This window comes from Arachis hypogaea, chromosome 3, assembly GCF_003086295.3.
Source record: "Arachis hypogaea cultivar Tifrunner chromosome 3, arahy.Tifrunner.gnm2.J5K5, whole genome shotgun sequence".
Classification (NCBI taxonomy): domain Eukaryota; kingdom Viridiplantae; phylum Streptophyta; class Magnoliopsida; order Fabales; family Fabaceae; genus Arachis; species Arachis hypogaea.
The window spans coordinates 43,216,046-43,236,139 of record NC_092038.1 but is presented as its reverse complement, the minus strand read 5'-3'; the positions used below and the strand labels follow the sequence as shown (position 1 = coordinate 43,236,139).

Sequence of the window (20,094 nt, the reverse complement as noted above, 5' to 3'; positions counted from 1 at the left end):
AAAGAAGCGTGAGAAGGCAGCCATTAAGTAATTTAAATAATAAAAAAAGAAAAGAAATATAATAAGAGAAGAAAACGAGGGGAAGCGGAATTCCCAATTCACACAACAGTAAACACTGGACTCAGCTCGCTTCTTCAAAGTTCAAACTCAGAAACTGAGAGAAAAGAATTGAAGAAGAAAATCAATGGATCCAAATCCAACTAACTTCCCAATCCTCTCTTACGTCATGTCTCGTCTCCCTTCTCTGACTCCCAAAACCGCCGCAGATTCCAATAATAACCTTGACGACCTCGAGCAGCCGCCTCCACTCTCCGATGCTGCTGCTGCTTCTTCTGTGGGCCCACTCGGCCCACAATTATTGGGCCAGATGCCCAACCTTGACGACGCTAACCTCCTCGCCTCCATGGGCGGTGCAATCTCCGACGTCGCTCAGGCCCGATCGGTTCTCAATCTAATTGGCGACCGCCCTACTCACGAGGAAGTCGACGCCGCCAGGGCCGACCTGGCTGACCTGGAGGCCAGGCTGTCACGCCAGCTGGAGGAGATCGTTCTGGAGCCCAGGCCCGCTGACGTGGATATCCACACTTGGCGGGCCCGGCAGGCCGAGAGGGAGCTCAAGTGCAGGGAGGAAGCGGAGAAGGAGAGGCGTGTCGTCAAGTCGGTCATACAGCTCGATGAGATGCACGATGCGTACGAGAGGCTTCTTGCTGACGCCGAGAAGCGACTCGTTAGGATCTACGGCGGCGCCGGAGATGCCGCCGATGACGCCGGTGTTGCTGCTGCTGGTGATGAGCTGAACGAAGAGGTTGCGGAAATACTGCAGGAAGCTTACGGGAAAGGGATGGAGAGGGTGGATCTTTCTGGCCGGCGGTTGCGGTTGTTGCCGGAGGCGTTTGGGAGGATTTCCGGCCTTGTGGTGCTTGATGCATCCGCCAATCAGCTTTCGGTAAGATTCATCCTATTGAATATATTTATTTATTATGTTTCAATATTTGATTCTTTTGTGTATGATCAAGAAAGTTAGATGAAGGCCACTGCAATAGATAACATGAAATTGAAAGGGGAAAGAAGAAGAATAAAATTGAGAGTGCAATATTCGTATTGACACGACATGGCATGGCAATACATAATTGGATGGTGGAGACTCAGAAGCAGAGTTGATAGTTGAGAACTCATAGATGGTTTAATATATTTAACTAAATTGTCATCTTCGGACTCCTAACTATCATATTCACAGACAACAGCATGAGATTTTCCACCTAATTAGATATCTAAGTTACACTAATTGGCATTCTAGACTAGAATGCATTATGTGAATTCTACTGAGTTTTATGAATTTAATTTTGATGAGGTGTGGTAGTATGCTTTTATTGATGAAAATAATGTGCATTATGCGATGGATGTACTATGTGAGACCTTCATTTGAATCATTTCAATTTGGAGTGGGCGTAAGATCAATGAGAGAGTAAGCAGAGGTGATGTTGAATGAGCTTTATTGCTTCTTTGGTAAAGTCCGGAAAGTGAAGCCTTTCCATGTTTAAGCTAAGTTGCAAAGGGAAATAGTTTGGTTTGGTAGTTGTTGACTTCTGAATTACCAGATATGCACATAACTAGTGATTGATAAATGATGAGGTAGTTAAGAAAATGAATTACTTAATACTTATGCAAGCAAATATTGTAACATTTCGCATAGAAATGTGACCTGTGTTTAGCATATATTTAGCTCAAGCATTAAAATGGATGATGAACAATGATGTTCATTCCACTGTTAATTCCCAAACCTACAGACTGAAATCTTAATTGCAACTTACAGGTTCTTATTTACTTTAGTTGTGTATAGCTTTTCTTATGATTTCTCTTTCTTCTCTCACTATTAAGAATGTATTGGATTTAAACAGCTGTTTTATAGACATGATTTATAACAGTATATAATGGCATCGTTTGAAGTTTGAACCATGTATGCACAACACTCGGTGTAAAAAGTCTTGATTGCGACTGTTATTTTACACTAACATGTTCTGTGAAACTAAACAGACAATTCCCGACTCGATAGCTGGATTACAAAATCTGGAGGAGCTTAATCTATCATCAAACCTTTTGACATTACTTCCAGATTCAATTGGGTTATTGCAAAAACTGAAATTTCTCAATATCTCTGGGAATAAGCTGAGTGCCCTTCCTGATCCCATCTGTCAGTGCAGGTATCTGAGAATTTCAAAAGAGCAATCTTTTCAATTGTTATTGAATGTCACCAGTTTTGAACAATTGCAGAATATCATAATTTTTGTGACTCCCTTTAAAATCCTTATACAATCTCATCCAAGTGTTATAAGAACTTACCCCATAAGCATGCTATAGATCTTGTTGATCAAATCTGTTATTCATTGCACAATCAGGTCATTGGTGGAGCTGGATGTAAGCTTTAACAGTCTGACATATTTGCCAACGAACATTGGATATGAACTGCCAAACTTAAAGAAACTCATGATTCAACTGAACAAGATTCGATCTCTACCGTCATCTATCTGTGAGTTGAAGTCGCTGCGCTATCTGGATGCTCACTTTAATGAGCTACATGGACTTCCCATTGCAATTGGGAGACTCACCAATCTGGAAGTTCTCAACCTGAGCAGTAACTTCAGTGACCTCAAAGAACTACCCGAGACGTTTGGTGATTTGACTAACCTCAAAGAATTAGATCTCAGCAACAATCAAATTCATGCACTTCCTGATACATTTGGTCGCCTTGAAAATTTGACGAAGCTTAACTTGGATCAGAATCCTATTGAATTACCACCAATGGAGATTGTAAATCAAGGCGTCGAGGCTGTAAAAACCTTTATGGCGAAGAGATGGATTGATATATTGCTAGAGGAAGAAAGGAAAAGCAACCAAGAAATGCAAGAGCAAGCACAGAATGGATGGTTAACACGAAGCACGTCGTGGTTGAAGAATGTTTCCGGGAATGTAATTGGGTATCTTGGAACAGTTGGATCACCTATGGCACCCAAATCTCCCAAAGATGCTTATCTTGATCAGCAGCTATGAGATGATGATCCAGCATGTGTTGGAGGTTCTCAAAACATGTATGTCAAATGAAGATGATAGATACTATATCTACTACTGCAATTTCTCCCTTCTGCTTAATTTGCAAGTCTTCCGTAGGGATGGATGCTCTGATGAAAGAACTTTTGTCTTTCTTTAATCTTCGTTGATAATCAACTCCACTAATGTTTCGTGAAAGATTAGTGTGTGTCAATTTAGTCTCTGAATAAAATCAAATGTTTCAAATTGGTCCTTGAAAAATATAACTATGAATCAGATTGGTTCTTTCATAAGTTAGGTGATGATACATGATATATTCATTTTACAACTTGTTATCATCTAGTTAGCTTAAGAACCAATTTGATTTAATATTGCATTTTTCAAGGACCAAGATGTAGCATTTGATCTTTCGAGGTTCAAGTTGATGAACACGTAATCTTTTTAGGGACCATTTTAACTGTTAATCCAATGTTTTGGGTAGTGTTTTGATCATGAGGTTGTTTCAGATGTCAGTTACATGTGGGAACTACCAAGCAAATCCTATACTACGTTTTTCTTTTATGGTTTTGGAAAGTTTAACCATGCATACTACAAAAGTCAATGCATGGTTTCAGAGTTCCGGGCTCAAAAGGCCTTACAGGATACTTGTAAATTGCATATGGCAGGGGAGAAGTCGAACTTATGTTCTTATAGAATATGGTTCGAGCTTTTGAATCTTTGTTTACAAAAGTAAATTATATCATAAGCATCATTGTTGATTATCATGTGAATTTTCTAAAGGGACCCGCATGTAACAATTGCTCCATTGAGCAAAATTTGATTGGGAAACTGTTAGAAACACAAATTGGTTGGAAAGACATCTCCTTCAATTAATAGTCAACTAGAGAGAGAGAAATAGGTTGAAATCTGTTGTTCTGATTTTTTTTTTGGGTTCTTATCTAGAGTATCCACCATCGAACATAATGATACATCCTATTTGGCTTGAGGATAGCTCGCTCAAAATTTTAAAGGATTTTCATGTCCAAAGGTGAGGATTTGACAATTGGTTGGGTCTTAATTTGAGTTGCAAAGAATTAATTAGGTTAAATTAAGCTTAAATTTGATATAGCTAAGTTGGGTTAGTCTAGTAATTAACTCACTAGTCTTGCTTAAATAAGTATTGGAGATTCGAATTTTGTTTTGTACATGTAGCAACTAATTATCCAATGATAAATTCTTAAATAAATCTCAAACTTGCAATGGATTAAGCATTACTTGTCGAGTTGGAGAATAGCATAAAAAAAAAACTTGAATTTGATAAAATTCAAGAAAAGCAAGTTTTAAAGTCATTGAGGTCTAATAAACTTTGAAAATTTTATATACTGCATTGTATTATAATTTTGCATAAAATAACATTATAATCTCTACAATTATTAACTGGGGTTTTGCGGAGCAATTGACTCTCAGCAACAAGACAAATCAATTTCGGAATTAGAAATTTCAAATTACCTATTATTGATTAAGTGTTAATTTGTTTTGGAACCTAATGTGGCTAAGTGCTTATTTATTCCCTTGTTTTTTATAAATTCCTACAAAAACATAGGCATGCTTACACAAGGATTAACAGCTCCAATTGTTTTAGAAAAAATAATTTACTAATATAAGATTATCTCCTTATTTTAAAATTATTTGAATTGGTTACATATGAAACTGTATCTCATGTATCAATGTTCACAAACATTGTTAATTGTTAAATTTTATTATTTTTTTGCATGAGTGATTTTTTTTTCTTTAGTCATACACTTTAATATTTGAACTTTTATGAACTTGTTATGTATTATTTTTTCAGAAATGCCTTCTTCTATGTTGATTGGTCACTGATTGAAAAGACTAAGAAGATGATATCCTATTCAATTCCATTTATTGGAATCGAGTACGAAGACTGCCCTTTGATTATAAAGGACGTCCTAAAACAAATTTAGAGCCCGTTTTTGAGAAAAAGTAGAAGCTACCTTTTTTATTTTTGAATGATACTATTTACAAAAAAACTTTTAACCTTTTTAAAAAATTAATAGTAAAAACTTAAAAGTGCAGTCAACTTCACGTTTAATATATAAAAATGTTACATAAAAATTTAGTCAAATTATTTAATGTCTCTCAATTATCAACTTCACGTAGAGTTGACTGCAGTTGAGTTTTCACTCTAAATAAATTGACTTTAAAATAAAAAAATCTACTTTTATTATTGGCCATGTGAAAATATTTCCTATTTTTGTTGGAACACTGACCATTCATTCACCGCCATTTTCACGTAAGCCGTAAGGTTCCTGTTAGAAGTACTGGCCTTCTACCATCGTTTTCACCGAATGTTACATCTGGGGTTGGTTCTTCACCACCATTTTCACGTAATGATTCATTTGGTGAAAGTATTGACCCTCCACCACTATTTTAAAACAATATTTTATTTGAACTACCTATTACATATATTCCTTCCAGTGTCTTTTTTATCATTTTATCACTCAATTTATTATTAAATTTATATTTAACATTGTGTGTGATATAAAATCTCGGTTTTAAGTATATTTTTTTTTCATATGTGATTTTATTTTTATATAACTTAATTATAACAAGTTCTTGATCCCAAAAAGGAAAAGGCTAATAGGAATAAAAAAATAGCAACAAAATATACATGGACACACATTTTATATTTATTTTTTATTTTTACTTACCATATCATACACAATAAAACAACAAACACTAACTACACAATAATTTCTTTAGCATTGACATCAAGATTAATAGATTATTGTGAATTAAAATTTTATTACTATTCACAACATACAAAAACACTGTTATGGGTGAAGGTGAAGTAGAAGAACCAATTTCTAATGATATTACGTAGTAAGAACCAATTGTCTACAAAATGGAACTAACAAGAGTAAATAAACAATCAATTGCCTAAATGATTGTCTTAGTTTTAGGTTGTGTAAAATCAACATTCAATATTGAAAAATATTCGTAATTTTAATTTCTATTTTCTTGTGTAAAAAAATGTATTTTTTGAGTTATTTATTCAAACGCTATAACTTTAAAATAAGTACGTCTATAACTAAAAATCCAAATATAAAATAATTTATTTATAAGCTGCTATTAATAAAAGTCTTTATAATTTAAGTTCTTTTTTCTAAAAGAGCTTGTTTAAATTGTTTACTCAAACTGGGCCTAATAATCAAATCAATACATGATAGAATTATGCAAAATACACTCACATATATATAACAAATATGAGAATTTAGCGGATCTATTTTTAGTGTTTTTTTGTTATTATTTGACTAATGCAAATACATTATCTTTAACAAATAAATTTTACTTATTTATGTATGCAAATTTTGAAAAATATAGGTATAAACTATATTAATTCATATGTGCAAATTATTACTGTTGTTACGGTAGGTAACCGGAGATTAATAGAGTAGATGGCGTAGGTTGGCCCAAAGGTGTGGAGGAAGAGGTTTCCGAATGAGTGTGCAACTCGGGTGACTCCGTCCGACTTGTTTGTACGAGGAGAGGGGGTGGTACCTACAAAGACACTCCGATGCCTAAGTTAGCAAGAGTGTGAGCAGGTCTAGAGAGTATTGGGCTTAGAGATACCTGAGGGGTGTCAGTGTATTTATAGTGGTGAGCCAATAACCACCGTTGGAGTAGTGCCGTATCTTTTGGGTGTTAACCGTCCCTTTATCTTAGGGAGGTTAAGATATGGCTCGATGAAGCGGTTAGAGAGATTTTAGGGGCGGTTACTCATTTAAATGAGTGTTTATCTACCAGCTAACCTCACGTCCGACTTCTTCGCAGTAAGTCGTGGTCGACACCGACTTCTTATATGTAGGTCGGCGCTTAGCTAGGCTTAGTTCTTCAGATTAGGCCTTTCTATTTGGACCTGGGCCTTTATCATTGAGCCAGGGTATGAACAGTGCCACTACTTGAGCCCAAGATCTCTTTAGGGCTTGGGTTCAAGTATTTAACTCGAGTTCGTAGCCGACTTTCTTGGAGGAAACACGGGTTTTTTAAACTGACGTGATTTTCGCGACCTTTTGTTTCTGACAGTTACGTCTATTCAAGCGTCGTGTCCGTTAGGGATGCACTTAGGGATTGATGGCTTTGGTAACGGTGCACTCTCATTAATGACTGCTTCGTTTTTACCATTATGCCCCTTAGCATGTTTATAAATACTTTCCCTCTCTTTCCTTTTTCCGTTTCTGCAATCTTTCAAACTTCTTCTTTCTTTGTTCGTGATGTATTCACTCGTACTACATTCTCGTGCTCCGGAGACTTTTGCTTCTTCCTACCTTCATTTCCAGAAAGAGGTTAGTTTCTTTCTCCTTCTTCGCACTTTTCGTATGACTTTACTTTGTAGAGAAATAGGTTTGTAGACTTTTGCTCGGTTCCTTTTTCTCCTCTCTAGAGACCTTTGTTTTTTATTTTTCCTTTTCTTTTTTCCCTTTGTAGGTTTCCTCATTTTTCTTAGAGAAAGAAAATGGCCTCCGTAGATTGGGTTGACGTTACTGTTCTGGGGGAGGAGCCGTTGGTTGATGCGGAGTTTATTACTCATCTTCGCACCCACCACCGGCTCTGTACTTCGGATGAGGATGAGCCTAAATATGAGTTGCTTGTTCCAGGTTTAGAGGACCGAGTTTGTCATGGGAGAGCCAACGAAACGGCTCCCCATTTCTTCTTTATGTATGAGTGCATGATCACCCGTCTGGGCGTCTTTCTGCCCTTTTCAGATTTTGAGATGTCTGTTTTGCAGCATTGTCGGGTTGCCCCTACCCAGCTTCATCCCAACTCTTGGGGTTTCTTGAAAATTTACCAATTTATTAGCCATGCTCTGGATTTCCAGACTTCTCTGAAAATCTTTTTCCATCTTTTTCATATGACCAAGCCTTTTAGTGGGCTGAACAATAAACAACAATGGGTTTCCTTCCGAGCCATACAAGGTCGGAGGATTTTCACCCTTTTTGATGAATCTTTTCATGACTTTAAAAATTTCTTTTTCAAAGTGCAAGCTGTAGAGGGTCATCACCCCTTTTTTCTGGATGATAATTCTTTTTCTCGCTTTCTTTTATACTGGCTGGAGGCCTCCCCTTGTGAGAAATATGGTCTGGATGACCTGGATGAAGTAGAGGCTGTCGTCGTGGGGTTCCTCCGAGAAGTGTGGGGGAGGGCCCCATATTTGGATACTAAAAAGTTTCTCCAAGGGTCTCCGACCTTTATCCAATCACAGCTAGGTAGTTTTTCCTGGTCTGTTAGATTCCCGACTTGTTAACTGATCATTCCAACTTGTTTGATTCTTTAGCTATTGTTTTCTTTTTCAGAAATGGCAAAGACAAACGCTCAATAATCTTTTCAGAGGGTCCAGGAGGCTAAAGCTAAGTCTCGCGCTCGGTCTGGTGGTGCCAGGGTTATCTCTCCTCCTCCTCCTCCTCGGAATGTTGGGACTCTTTCCAATCCCATGGTGATTTCTTCTTCAACTCCCTCTCAACCGCCCCCCGTCGTCCGACCTTCCCCTGATCCCAAGAAGCGCAAGACCTTAGAGTCTGGTTCTTCTGGGGAGGTTAAAGCGGATGCCCTTGCATTCGTCCGAAAGAATATCTATCCTCATGCTCGTATAGGCATGGATGATATGTCCGTTCGGGGCCACCTTACCACTATGATCGAGGAGAGTCTCAAAGCGGTGGGGGTCTGCGGCAAGCTCTTGGATATCTTTGAGAGGGCTCCTCTCAGCTGTTTAGGGACGACCTCGAGGGTCGAGGAGCTGGAAGGAAGGCTTCGTGCATATCAAGAGCATGAGGGAGAGTTGAGGAAGGAAATTGCCAAGCTGAGGGAGGAGAGAGATACCCTCCGGGAGAAAGGGAAGGCTTTGCAGGCCCAATGCAACATGGAGATGAATCTGAGGAAAACAGCGCATGCCAGCTATCAAAGTTTATTCAAAGATCTTGTGTCTGTGAAGACTGACCTGTTGAATTCTCGGAAAGCATATGAGGAGTTGGAGGACTCTATTGTCGATGGTGCCGAGGATTCTTGGAGGATCTTCTTGGAGCAGGTCAGGGTTATTGCTCCCGACTTGGATCTTTCTCCTTTACATCCTGACAAAGTTGTCATTGATGGTGCCATCGTAGATCCTCCTACCCCCGTAATTGTTTCTGAGTCAGAGTTGAAGACTCGGGGGCAGAGGATTATTGAGTCTCCTCCTCGCTCTAAAGATGCTCCGAGTACTTCAGTGGTTCCTCCGATCTCTTCATCTCCCATGGATGCTTCTGGTGGCGCTCCTCCTGACTCTGGTGGTGGTGATCCGTCTGCTGTGAAAAAATGATCTTTGGCTATTGGGGGTCCGGCCTGTGGGCCCCCCATTTTAAAACTCTTTATTTATTTATTCTTGGTTGTGCAGTTTGAACAATTTCTTCTAACCTCCCCAGGCCATAAACAAAATATTTAAAAAAATACCCTTTTTTGATAAGGGTTTTTTAAGTTAACAAAAATGGATACCCTTTTGGGATAAGGGTTTAGATTACCTTATGCGTGATCTTCTCTTGCAAACCTTCCCTTTTGGTTTGTTTGTTTTTCTGAGCTTCTTGTTTAAGGACCTTTGGGACAGCCTTTAAACTTTTCCTAGGTTTTCCAATCTCTTTCTGTTATCCCCTATACTCGACTTTGTTTTAGCGAGTTCTTATGACTTAGGTTATTTTTGCGATGCATTTTCTTCTACTCGGTTCTTCGCTCCGATTTACAGGTCGAAGTGTTTCCGAGCTTTTCTAATCGGGTTCTCATATCGACTTATGAGTCGGATTGTTCCCGAGTTTTTCACGATCAACTCATATAACCTCTTTACACCGACTTGTACCTCGTCGTTTTATCCTGACGACCATCTAGGTCGGTTCATGGGATTTTCACGTTTTGTCGAGCTTAAGTCGGTGCGTTTCGTAGAAAGACTTAGAAAGATAAAAAGGGATTTTGTAAGAGATATTGTAGATGAAAAAGATCTTTATTAATTGGGGAGGTACCTTCTTGCTACTAAGGGTCTTAATAGCCTATTTTTCCTTAGCCTCTACTATGATGCCTCGTTAAAAACCCTTCTCCAGAAAAAACCCTTTTGGGAAAAAAATCATGAAGTTGGGAAAAGAGTACATCAGGGAGTAGAGTTCGCTTTTAACTATAGTACCTTTTCATATTACAAGCATGCCACGACCTTGGTAACTCAGTGCCGTTCAGGTCGGTTACTTTATAATAACCTTTTCCTAAAACTTCATTGACTTTGTATGGTCTCTTCCAATTTGCGGCGAGCTTTCCTTCTCCTGATTTTTTGACTCCAATGTCGTTTCTGATTAAGACCAAGTCATCCGGGGCAAATGTTCTTCGAATGACTTTTTTGTTGTACCTTGTAGTCATCCTTTGTTTCAATGCCGCTTCTCTTATCTGGGCATCTTCTCGGACTTCGGGGAGCAAGTCGAGCTCCTCTTTGTGTCCTCGTACGTTTCCGACCTTGTCATGGAGAATTACCCTTGGGCTTTGCTCATTGATTTCTATTGGTATCATGGCTTCTACGCCATAGACTAGTCGGAAAGGTGTTTCTCCCGTGGCGGATTGGGGGGTTGTCCTATAAGCCCATAGCACCTAAGGGAGCTCTTCAGCCCAAGCTCCTTTTGCCTCGTGCAGTCTCTTCTTTAGTCCTGCCAGTATGACTTTGTTGGCTGCCTCGGCTTGCCCATTGGCTTGTGGGTGCTCTACCGAGGTGAACTGATGTTTGATTTTCATACTGGCTACTAAGCTTCTAAAGGTGGCGTCGGTGAATTGGGTTCCATTGTCTGTAGTAATGGAATAAGGTATCCCATATCTTGTGATGATATTTTTGTAGAGGAACCTGCGACTTCTTTGAGCGGTGATGGTGGCCAATGGTTCTGCTTCTATCCACTTTGTGAAGTAATCTATCCCCACGATCAGGTATTTGACTTGTCCTGGCGCTTGGGGAAAAGGACCTAACAAATCCATTCCCCATTTTGCAAAAGGCCATGGAGAAGTGATACTGATGAGCTCTTCTGGTGGAGCTACGTGGAAATTTGCATGCATCTGACATGGTTGACACTTTTTCACAAATTCTGTGGCGTCTTTCTGCAAGGTCGGCCAGTAGAATCCAGCTCGGATTACTTTCCTGGCTAGTGACCTTGCTCCGAGATGGTTTCCACAGATCCCACTATGTACTTCCTCCAAAACTTCGGCGGTTCTTGAGGTCGGTACGCATTTTAACAATGGTGTCGATATCCCCCTTCTGTAGAGGATATTTCTCACCAAGGTGTAGTGTTGTGCTTCCCTTCGGATCTTTTTAGCTTCTTTTTCCTCTTTAGGGAGGATGTCGAATTTCATGTATTCGACTAGGGGGTTCATCCATCCGAGGTCTAGACCGATTACCTCAAGTACCTCTTGCTTATCTTCTGTTTTTTCTACCGAGGGCTCTTGGAGGGTTTCTTGAATCAGGCTTCTGTTGTTCCCTCCTGGTTTGGTACTTGCTAACTTGGATAGGGCATCCGCTCTGCTATTTAGATCCCGAGTTATGTGTTTGACCTCGGTTTCTGCAAAGTGCCCAAGGTGTTCCAAAGTTTTTTCCAAGTACCTCTTCATATTAGGGTCCTTTGCCTGATATTCTCCGTTTATTTGGGAGGTCACCACCTGTGAGTCGCTGTATATCATCACCTTTGTAGCACCGACTTCTTCTGCCAACTTTAGTCCAGCGATCAAGGCTTCATATTCTGCCTGATTATTTGAAGCCGGAAATTCGAATTTTAAGGAAACCTCTATCTGGGTTCCTCTTTCATCTACCAATATTATGCCTGCGTCGCTTCCCGTTTTGTTGGAGGATCCGTCTACATAGAGTCCCCATGTAGTCGGTTTTTCCTCTTGATCCCCTGCGTATTCTGCCACGAAGTCGGCGAGGCACTGGGCTTTAATTGCTATCCGAGTTTCATATCTCAAATCGAACTCGGAGAGCTCTATTGCCCATTGGACCATTCTCCCTGCAACATCCGTCTTTTGGAGGATTTGCTTCATGGGTTGGTTCGTACGAACTCTTATTCTGTGAGCTTGAAAGTAAGGTCGTAGCCTTCGTGAGGCTATTACTAAGGAGTAGGCAAACTTTTCTAGTTTGTGGTACCTTAGTTCAGGGCCTTGTAGAACTTTACTGATGAAGTAGACTGGATGTTGTCCGACCTCGTCTTCTTTTATCAGGGCTGACGAGACAGCCCTGTTTGCTACGGATAAGTACAGAACGAGGTCTTTCCCCGGTATTGGTCGGGTTAGGATAGGAGGTTGGCTTAAAAAATTTTTGAACTCTTGGAACGCCTCCTCGCATTCCGGAGTCCATTCGAATTGGCATCCTTTTCTTAATAAGGAAAATAGTGGGAGGGATTTTAGTGCCGATCCTGCCAAAAATCTGGAGAGGGCTACAAGTCGGCCATTGAGCTGCTGGACTTCTCTCAAACAAGTCGGATTTCTCATTTCTAGGATGGCTCTACACTTATCGGGATTGGCTTCAATCCCTCTTTGTGTTAGCATAAACCCTAGAAACTTTCCTGCCTCCACCGCGAAGGCGCACTTTGCGGGATTTAGTCTCATCCCATGCAGCCTTATGGTATCAAAGACTTGTGAGAGGTCGGACAAGAGATCGACTTCCTTCTAGGTTTTTACTAGCATGTCGTCGACGTATACTTCCATTAGGGTCCCTAGGTGAGGGAAAAACACTTTATTCATCAACCTTTGATATGTGGCTCCTGCATTCTTCAATCCGAATGGCATGACCACGTAGCAGAAATTAGCTCTGGGTGTGATGAATGACGTTTTCTCCTAGTCTGGCTCATACATCGGGATTTGATTATATCCCGAGTAGGCGTCCATGAACGATAAGTATTGGTACCCTGAGCTGGAATCCACTAGGGTATCAATACTTGGCAAGGGATAAGGGTCCTTGGGACATGCCTTATTTAAGTCGGTATAGTCGACACACATTCTCCATTTGCCATTCTGTTTTTTGACTAGCACTACATTGGCTAGCCATGTTGGGTACTTGACTTCTCTGATAAAGCCGGCTTCCAAGAGCGCATGTACTTGCTCTTCTACTATTAGGGCTCGTTCTGGGCCGAGCATGCATCTTCTTTGTTGTACAGGTCGGGACCCTGGGTAGACCGAGAGCTTGTGGGACATGAGCTCGGGGTCGATCCCAGGCATGTCAGAGGCCTTCCAGGTGAAGAGGTCGGAATTATCTTTTAGGAGTTCAGCCAGCCCTTGTTTTAGAGTTTCCCCTAGGTTGGCTCCTATATAAGTGTTTTTTCCTTCCTCGTTACCGACCTGTATCTCCTCGGTTCTTCCTCCCGGTTGTGGTCGCAGCTCTTCTCTGGCCCTTGCGCCGCCGAGCTCTATTGTGTGAACTTCTTTGCCCTTTCCTCTTAGATTTAGGCTTTCGTTGTAGCATTTTATTGCCAACTTTTGATCTCCCCTTACCGTTGCTATTCCCGCTGAGGTCGGGAATTTCATGCAGAGGTGGGGAGTGGATACCACTGCTCCGAGTCGATTAAGGGTAGCTCTGCCGATCAAAGCATTGTATGCTGACCCTACATCTATGACTATGAAGTCTATGCTTAGAGTCTTTGATTTTTCCCCTTTTCCAAAAGTGGTGTGGAGGGGCAAAAATCCAGTGGTTTTATTGGCGTGCCCCCTAATCCATATAGGGTGTCGGGGTAGGCTCTTAACTCTTTCTCGTCTAACCCTAGCTTGTCGAAAGCAGGCTTGAAAAGAATGTCCGCCGAGCTTCCTTGGTCTACTAGGGTTCTGTGGAGATGGGCATTTGCTAGGATCATAGTTATTACCACTGGATCATCGTGTTCAGGGATTATTCCTTACCCATCTTCTTTTGTGAATGAAATGGTAGGAAGGTCGGGTGACTCTTCCCCGACCTGGTAGACTCTTTTGAGATGTCTTTTGCGAGAGGATTTGGTGAGTCCCCCTCCCGCAAATCCTCCTGAGATCATATGGATATGTCTCTCTGGGGTCTGCGGTGGTGGGTCTCTTCTATCCATATCGTCTCGCTTTCTCTTTCCATGACTGTCCGACCTTTATATGAGATATCTATCAAGCCGACCTTCTCTAGCCAGCTTTTCTATCACATTCTTGAGGTCGTAGCAGTCGTTTGTGGAGTGACCATATATTTTATGGTACTCGCAGTAATCGCTGCGGCTCCCCCCTTTTTTATTCTTAATGGGTCTAGGGGGTGGCAATCTTTCAGTATTGCAAATCTCTCCGTATACATCCACTATGGAAACTTTTAGGGGAGTATAAGAGTGATATTTCCTTGGCCTCTCGAGACCGAGTTCTTCCTTTTTCTTGGCTTTCCTTTCCCTCTCTTTAGTTGAGGGAGGGGGTCTAGGTCGCCAACTCAGGTCTCTCAATTTGGCATTTTCCTCCATATTGATGTACTTTTCAGCTCTTTCTTGTACATCACTTAGAGAAACGGGGTATCTTTTAGATATGGACTGTGAGAAGGGACCTTCTTTGAGCCCATTGACTAACCCCATTATGACTGCCTCTATGGGCAGGTCTTGGATCTCCAAACAAGCTTTGTTGAACCTTTCCATATAGGCTCGTAAAGATTCTCCGACCTCCTGTTTTATTCCCAGGAGGCTCGGTGCATGTTTCACCTTGTCTTTCTGGATTGAGAACCTCATCAAAAACTTCCTTGAGAGGTCTTCAAAGCTAGTAACCGACCTCGGGGGGAGGCTATCGAACCACTTCATCACTGCTTTCGATAAAGTGGTCGGGAAGGCCTTGCATCGCGTAGCGTCGGAAGCATCAGCTAGGTACATCCGACTTTTGAAGTTGCTCAGGTGATGCTTTGGATCCGTAGTTCCATCGTAGAGGTCCATATCAGGGCTTTTGAAGTTCCTCGGAACTTTAGCCCTCATTATGTCCTCGCTAAAGGGATCCTCCCCCCCCTAAGGGTGGCTCTTCTTGTTCGTCACGGGAGTTGCGATTTTTGAGGGAGGATTCCAACTTTAAGAGTTTTCTTTCTAACTCTTTTCGTCGTTCCATCTCCTCTTTTAGGCTCTTTTCCGTTTCCTTTTGCCGCTCCCGTTCTTGTTCTAACTGTTCCAGGCGGCTGTGGACTAACCCCATGAGTTCAGTTACGTGGGATGGTCCTCCTTTTTCTGACTCACGCCCTTCCGAGGAGTTTACCTTCGGGTTTTTTACCCCGGAGGTGCCTTCTCTGTGCTGATTATCGACTTCCTGGTGGAGGGCGAGGTCCACATTGTTATTGCCTGTGTCCAGATTCTCTTGCTCAGAATCTGTCTCCACATGGCCTTCTTCGTGGAATCTGTCCGTCATTGATGGATGATCTCTCGGGTCCCCGGCAACGGCGCCAATGTCACGGTAGGTAACCGGAGATTAATAGAGTAGATGGCGTAGGTTGGCCCAAAGGTGTGGAGGAAGAGGTTTCCGAATGAGTGTGCAACTCGGGTGACTCCGTCCGACTTGTTTGTACAAGGAGAGGGGGTGGTACCTGCAAAGACACTCCGATGCCTAAGTTAGCAAGAGTGTGAGCAGGTCTAGAGAGTATTGGGCTTAAAGATACCTGAGGGGTGTCAGTGTATTTATAGTGGTGAGCCAATAACCACCGTTGGAGTAGTGCCGTATCTTTTGGGTATTAACCGTCCCTTTATCTTAGGGAGGTTAAGATATGGCTCGATGAAGCGGTTAGAGAGATTTTAGGGGCGGTTACTCATTTAAATGAGTGTTTATCCGCCAGCTAACCTCACGTCCGACTTCTTCGCAGTAAGTCGTGGTCGACACCGACTTCTTATATGTAGGTCGGCGCTTAGCTAGGCTTAGTTCTTCAGATTAGGCCTTTCTATTTGGACCTGGGCCTTTATTATTGGGCCAGGGTATGAACAACTGTATTTTTTTTATATTTTCCTTTAAGCTTTCTAAAATACATGAATTCTAATACTTAAAGTATCTAGGCAAATTGATGTGTTCAATGCTCCAATTTCTTAAGATGATATTGCATAGACATGTGATTTGGGGCATTACTAATAGTCACTACCTTTTATGAACGTGTTTGCATCTGTTCCAAATTCTGTGCCACAGGAACCAAATTGAGTGGCCATTTTTCCTTTCTAAAGGATCACGTTTCCTTGTCTAAATAGAAGCATAAATAACCGAATATGCTACACTACATTACATTAGAAAATACAAATGCATCAACAAAAGAAGTTTATTATGCCTCTGCCCATAAGCCTGATCCAATCTTTGCAGTGATCCCATTGTTTTGTTATATTAATAATTAAATTAAAGGCCATAATAAGGATACAGCCTCTTTTGCAAATAAACCCACTTGAAGATTTAAAATTGTATGGCCAAAAAATAAAAAAATAAATAAATTGTTGGATATATAGTTTAAATTAAACCCTTCCCGAAACAATCAAGATTCAAGGGTGCTAGACCAAAAATAAAAAATGTTATGTACAAAACTTTTATGGTTTTTTTTCCCCAAGAGTTTAGGCTGTTGGATTGGTTCAAAGAAATTTTGTTAGATACTTTAGTTTCTAATAAATTTTAAGTAATGATTCAAATTTTAAAATTTTATTTCTTAAATAAATTATTCTATATATTAGATTATTTATCTATATAAAGAACTGATATAAAAAAAAATAAATTTTTTAGAGAATTTTATATTTTTTATTTAATAATGGTAAATGTTAATTTGCCTAATTTTTTTTAGCAAAATTTAATAGTAGGATTGATTTGCTTATAAAATAAAAGATTGAAAACTGATATGATAATAATTGAATTTTAAACTTCTTAAATCTTAATCATAAAAGGTGTATAACATAAGATTTGATCATGTGCATGCCTACATAACAATTAGATAAACTGTATTTGAAGGATTCTCCCCATATGATATGTGCATTGATGCAAATTCAAGAGCATTCAAGTTTGTACAAAACATATTCTTAATCAAATAGAATCCAATTTTCATTGTCATAGCTACTGTAAGAGGTAGTAAGATAAGATAAAGACATAAACACACACACACACACACACACACACACACACGCATTAAGTTTTTTTTTTTCTTCCCCATTATATTCTTTTAACCTCTGAGACATTGGTGATTGGTTCTTTTCCATGTTCCCCTTTCCGGGGATTCTTCTCTTTACCCCATGAATTTTCAAAATATCTTTTTGGGCTTTTTTTGCTTCCTTCTTTTGTTCTCTCTCTCTCTCTCTCTCTCTCTCTCTCTCTTCATCAATCTCAAGCCATGTGGGTTCCATGCTTTTGCCTCCCCAAGGAAATGCAACACATCAATCTTCTGCTGCTGAGTTTTGATCTCTGGGCCTTCCACTTTTTGAGATGTGGTTCTGAGCTTCAGAACACACAACACAACAACACTACAACACTGCACACAGAGCATGTTCTGCTTTAGTTTTCTGCTTCATGTCAGCATACCCACCACTCATTTGCTCTTATGCCTATTCAGTTCAATCTTCCAATGCTTCTTCCTTTCTGTTCTCTCTGATTCCACTCTGAAAAAAACCAACTTTGGCAGCTGAAAACTCATCTGGGTCATGTAAAGTTTGAGCCCTTTTTAGGAACTTAAAAAGAAAAAAGGAATAATAGAAAATGGAATCTGGTGGAGCTAATAACTTCTACTCAGTTGATGATGAGTTCAGATTGGATACCAAGTGGCTTATTGATCCTAAGCATCTCTATGTTGGGCCACGGATTGGTGAAGGGGCTCATGCCAAAGTCTATGAGGGAAAGTAAGTTTTTTTTTTTTAAATTTCATTTTGGTGTCATTTGCCTCCTGGATTTGTTATTTTATTAGCTTTTGATTTGTGTGGTTTGTGACGCATCATCATTCTTTGCAGCTTAATTATTATTTCCTAGGAGTTTGCTAGAACTTGGTAGTTTCATTTCTGTGATACATTTCTAAAGGGTAAAAGGTGCTGCTGCATGAATCATAGTGGAATTGAATTAGAGGCTTGTTTGATCTGTGTAATTGTCTTCGAATTGTGTCTGGTTAAGGTGTTATGTTAATATTGTACCAAATTCTTTTGTTTGGATTCATATCAGATACAAAGACCAGGCTGTTGCTATCAAAATTCTACACAAAGGAGAGACTCCGGAAGATATCGCCAAGCGAGAAGGCCGGTTCGCGAGGGAGGTCGCGATGTTGTCTAGAGTGCAGCATAAGAACTTGGTGAAGGTGGGAATTTAGTTTAGGGTTTCTTTTGATCCTTGTCCATTGATTTGATTGTATAGCATTTTGTTGAGGGACAAAAACAAGGACTAGTTGTTTGATTGATTCTATGGCATTTAGTTACCATTTACCACTGTGTTGTTTCTCAACAGTTTATTGGTGCATGCAAGGAGCCTGTGATGGTGATAGTCACTGAGCTCTTGTTGGGAGGAACATTGCGGAAGTATTTGCTTAGCATGCGACCGAAATGCTTGGACAGACATCTTGCCATTGGTTTTGCGCTTGATATTGCGCGTGCCATGGAGTGCCTGCATTCCCATGGGATCATCCACCGTGATCTTAAACCCGGTAATGTTTTGGTCTGCATTCGGATCAGGAAACTATAAGCTTGTCTGATATGTGATTTACATTGATGTTGTGTTCCTATGGCAGCATTGATCAACAGCTATATTTCTACTTTGAACTATCTGCCGTATGACAACATCCTCTAAAAATTTCAAACCTGAATGTGTTCTTTCTATAAGCTCAATTGAAACATGAATATTCATTGATGGATCATGATACATCTCAATGTGCATAATTGATCTTGGAGAAAGCTACAGGTTGTAGTGCTCATGTAGTAATTGCCATGCTGATACAAAATGAGTAGTTCTTCGTTTGGGTTATAGTACTAGTTTTTCAGAACTGAAGCTTCCTCTAATTTCAACTGTATAATAACTTGCCAAAGCTTGATATCTGCATAATTGACATGATTATTCTTTTCTTTTTCTTTATGCAGATAACTTGCTTTTGACCGAAGACCAAAAAATAGTCAAGCTCGCAGATTTCGGCTTAGCAAGAGAAGAATCATTAACTGAGATGATGACTGCAGAAACAGGAACTTACCGTTGGATGGCTCCGGAGGTATATAGACGAATAACTGTGCTTCTTCTCTGTGACTCTTCGTATTTATGCCCATTTACCAATTGAACCGAATGTAAAAAATTGCAGTTGTATAGCACTGTCACACTGAGGCAGGGTGAGAAGAAGCATTACAATCATAAAGTCGATGCGTATAGCTTCGCAATCGTGTTGTGGGAGCTCATACACAACAAAGTTCCTTTTGAAGGCATGTCAAACCTCCAGGCAGCATATGCTGCAGCCTTCAAGGTTAAACAGATCATTCCCATTTTGTCCTCATGAAACTGTTTCTGAAGTCTTATCATGGAACTTATAGCTTATAATTGATTTTTCTTTTTCATTTTTTGGTTTCAGAATGTAAGACCAAGTGCAGAGAATCTTCCTGAGCAATTGGCCGAAATCCTAACTTTGTGCTGGCAAGAGGATCCAAACGCCCGACCAAACTTCACTCAGATAATCCAGATGCTCCTGAATTATTTTTACACCATTGCGCCGCCTGAACCCATGATTCCTTCAAGAATATTCACTTCCGAGAACACTGTCTTGCCACCAGAGTCACCCGGTACTAGGTCCTTGATGGCAAAACGCGATGACACTGGGGATACACCAAGAGCAACAGATGAAACCAGGCTTAATAGTTTTCTTTGCTGCTTCAGCCAGTGTTATTAACACCTGAAAAAAAAAATCTTTAACATAAATATGAGAGGGGGTGGGGGAAGGGGAGGAATGTTAGATAGAGTCAAGTCCAAATAGATCTTTTTGGTGACAGTAAATGTTCAGATTATTACCTTTTGACAACATTCGAGTACCATTAGTTGGTTTTTCATCTATTCTTCCTTACATATTTTGACACATATGCATGCATAAAATTA

General features: G+C 40.3%; 2 protein-coding genes across 2 annotated transcripts; both read left to right on the top strand.

Moving 5' to 3' along the window:
- LOC112790445 (plant intracellular Ras-group-related LRR protein 9) lies at nt 1–3,809 on the top strand. The gene is made up of 3 exons (XM_025832855.3): nt 1–946; nt 2,035–2,201; nt 2,397–3,809. The coding sequence occupies exons 1-3, from the start codon at nt 185–187 to the stop codon at nt 3,046–3,048; spliced, it is 1,581 nt and encodes a 526-aa protein (XP_025688640.1). The 5' UTR covers nt 1–184; the 3' UTR covers nt 3,049–3,809.
- Nucleotides 3,810–17,135: 13,326 nt separating this feature from the next.
- LOC112790444 (serine/threonine-protein kinase STY13) lies at nt 17,136–20,050 on the top strand. Its single transcript, XM_025832854.3, has 6 exons — nt 17,136–17,882; nt 18,196–18,328; nt 18,475–18,670; nt 19,101–19,225; nt 19,313–19,471; nt 19,577–20,050. Exons 1-6 carry the CDS (start codon nt 17,743–17,745, stop codon nt 19,889–19,891), a joined length of 1,068 nt encoding a protein of 355 aa, XP_025688639.1. The 5' UTR covers nt 17,136–17,742; the 3' UTR covers nt 19,892–20,050.
- Nucleotides 20,051–20,094: the final 44 nt, after the last annotated feature.

Coding starts and splice junctions, on each gene's coding strand:
- LOC112790445 (XM_025832855.3), top strand. CDS start 185: ATGGATCCAAATCCAACTAACTTCCCAATCCTCTCTTACGTCATGTCT. Junction 947..2,034: donor CATCCGCCAATCAGCTTTCG/GTAAGATTCATC, acceptor GAAACTAAACAG/ACAATTCCCGACTCGATAGC. Junction 2,202..2,396: donor GATCCCATCTGTCAGTGCAG/GTATCTGAGAAT, acceptor TTGCACAATCAG/GTCATTGGTGGAGCTGGATG.
- LOC112790444 (XM_025832854.3), top strand. CDS start 17,743: ATGGAATCTGGTGGAGCTAATAACTTCTACTCAGTTGATGATGAGTTC. Junction 18,329..18,474: donor AGCATAAGAACTTGGTGAAG/GTGGGAATTTAG, acceptor GTTTCTCAACAG/TTTATTGGTGCATGCAAGGA. Junction 19,472..19,576: donor CATATGCTGCAGCCTTCAAG/GTTAAACAGATC, acceptor TTTTGGTTTCAG/AATGTAAGACCAAGTGCAGA.